Here is a 2,574-nt window from a genome sequence, read left to right on the forward strand (position 1 = left end):
AAGCATACAAATGAAGAATTGGCAGAAGAATACTGTGTTATGGTAATTTTTTGAGTTTGTGACTAGTGAAACCAAGGATCTGGAGGGGTAGTCACGAATCATACAGGGTAATGAGCTCGGCGGCTAACGCAATTGGGGTCTCTACAGGCTTTGGCCGTGAGATAGACGACTGACCATGAGATTCTTGCAGAAATTCTGGCAGAATATATCGCAAGAATTACGACCTTACTAACTTAGAGCTTACCTTGCAGTAATAAACGCATGGCACAGTGGGTTGGTTCACCGATCACAGTGGGCATATTCAATAGAATTCACGGAGACCCCATCCTAAAAGGCTGTGATGAAAGAGACCCCACCTCTATGCCCCATCCTTGTTTGATTTCCATGTGGCATCTCTGTAACCAGTGGCAGTAGATAAGCACCACTTCCTCTTCATGTTCGAGACTTTAAAACTCAAGCTTTCTTCTTTTGTACTGTGGACAATCATCCTCCACTGATCCAGTATAGACAACCAAGTTACTCAAGGTTGACTCATTATACACCATGTCTACTTCTACTTCGGGCTCAGTGGCTACTGTTGAGCCAACAAAGGTTGATATGAAAACCTTCCTGGTACGTGCACTTGTTGTATCCACAGACACTGGGGAAGCCTCAACTAACAATCATTCAGGGTGTCATCTGGGGAGGTTTCGCGATAGCTGCAATTTGTATGGCCTTACGGACATTCTCTAGAATCAAGACCTTCAAAAGTCTCTACAACGACGATATTTTTGCCTTTCTAGCCTTGGCTCTTGCACTTGCCAGTGCAATACTATGGCAGATTCATGCCCAAGCGATGTTCGACCTCATGGCCGTGTCAGCTGGGATCAAAATGCCTGGAGCGGATTTTGTTACCAACAGTGAGGCTTATTCCAAAGCATCTGCAGTCGTCATCATCCTCTTCTACTCCACTTTGTGGTCTGTCAAGTTCTCTTTCTTGCTCTTCATTCGACGACTTGGATCGCATGTCGCAAAGGTTGAGTTCCTATGGTGGCCAATCACTGTTTTCACTATCTGCACCTACTTTGCTTGCATTGGAACAATTCAATATCATTGTTTGTTTGTTCCATTGACTACAATCGAAACGAAATGTACAACGGACTCTGCGGTGAACTTTCAACAAATTACTTTGAAGTTAAACTGTGTTTGGGATGTGGTTTCCGATGCTTTGAGTAAGTTTTCTTATCTGTTTCGTGTGTTAGACTTAACTAACTTGCATAGTCATGATCATTCCTATTAGTATGTTGTGGGGTACACAGATGAAGATGAAGAGAAAGATTACTTTTGGTATCATCTTCTCTCTTGCTCTTATCACAGTCATCTTCGCCATCGTGCGAACTACAGTCGTCAGTTCATTGACCCGTATGCCTGATACCTCTTGGCTCTACATGTGGTCTGCCATTGAGACTACAATCGGTAAGCTAACTCTCCATACTATCTCTTTTGTAACTGGTAATCTAATTTATGTTTCTCTTCCAGCCATTGTAGTTGTCTGCCTCGCCTCTATTCGCGGTCTCTTCTCCAAGGAAGAAAACGTCAAACCATCCAAATATACTCCACCAAAGAGCTCTGAAATCTACCCCAAGAACAGCAGGAAAAATAGATTAAGGGTAACACTTGATACATTTACCGGTCGAGACAGCTATATGCGCACGGGGGATTCGAAGAACAGCCAGAGTCCTACCGATGGAGGAAGTAGTGTAACAAGCGAGCAAAACATTCTTCCATTGGATAATGTCAGGGTCAAGCAACGATACGAGGTTACTCATGAGCTTGCGACGACACCAGAGCGTGAGAGAACATATTATGAGCACGTTTAGTTCAGTCATAATGTTGTATATATTGTATGGTTTATGGGTTATGTGGGAATGGTTGGAACAGTCGAGGAAAAGATTATAACATGCGTAACGGATTTATTACGATTCTCTTAGGGGCTTGGGTTGTTCTGTATTCATTTTAAAAATTATTTAGCAAATACCCACATTTTTGATTCTTTTACATATGGCTTTTATCTTGGTCCCCAAGTCTCAAAATATCACAGTGATCGGATTATTGCTTCGTCCACCAGTGGGTGCATGGACTGCCGGGACACTTCTCAACTTTTGAAATTCCCAAGAAATTGATTATTCAATTGTTTGATATCAAAATTAATCTCTTGATTGTTCAATCTCTCATGAAACATTGTAACTATTTCTAAGATATATCAAGAGATACAGTATTTCTAAATCGATTCTTAAAGTGTCCCGTCAGTCCGTACACCTACTGGTGTTCTTGTCATAGATGAGTAATCACACCACAATTCGCCTTAGAATCTTGAATCAACTTCTCGCAAAGTTTACACTTTGCAGGGAAAACCTCATATGGGAATCTTTTCGCAAGAAAATCTAACAACTTCATTTTTCTTGGTATCATTCCAAGTAATGCTGTTGGAGAATATCCGCACTCTACGAAGAAATCCCAGGCGCATGCATACCCCGCATACCCTGGTATAAACCACCCCTGACCTGGCCTGGGCTAGATGCTTGCTTGGTGAAT

General features: G+C 42.1%; 1 protein-coding gene across 1 annotated transcript; it reads left to right on the forward strand.

The window, feature by feature from the left end:
• Positions 1 to 543: 543 nt before the first annotated feature.
• Positions 544 to 1,859, forward strand: EAE98_011286 (uncharacterized protein; the record flags this gene model as incomplete). The annotated part of the gene is made up of 4 exons (XM_038958908.1): positions 544 to 612; positions 671 to 1,211; positions 1,261 to 1,455; positions 1,519 to 1,859. The coding sequence occupies 4 exons, from the start codon at positions 544 to 546 to the stop codon at positions 1,857 to 1,859; spliced, it is 1,146 nt and encodes a 381-aa protein (XP_038804748.1).
• Between the last annotated feature and the right edge of the window lie 715 nt (positions 1,860 to 2,574).

Source organism: Botrytis deweyae, assembly GCF_014898535.1.
Source record: "Botrytis deweyae strain B1 chromosome Unknown BDEW_046, whole genome shotgun sequence".
Lineage (NCBI taxonomy): Eukaryota > Fungi > Ascomycota > Leotiomycetes > Helotiales > Sclerotiniaceae > Botrytis > Botrytis deweyae.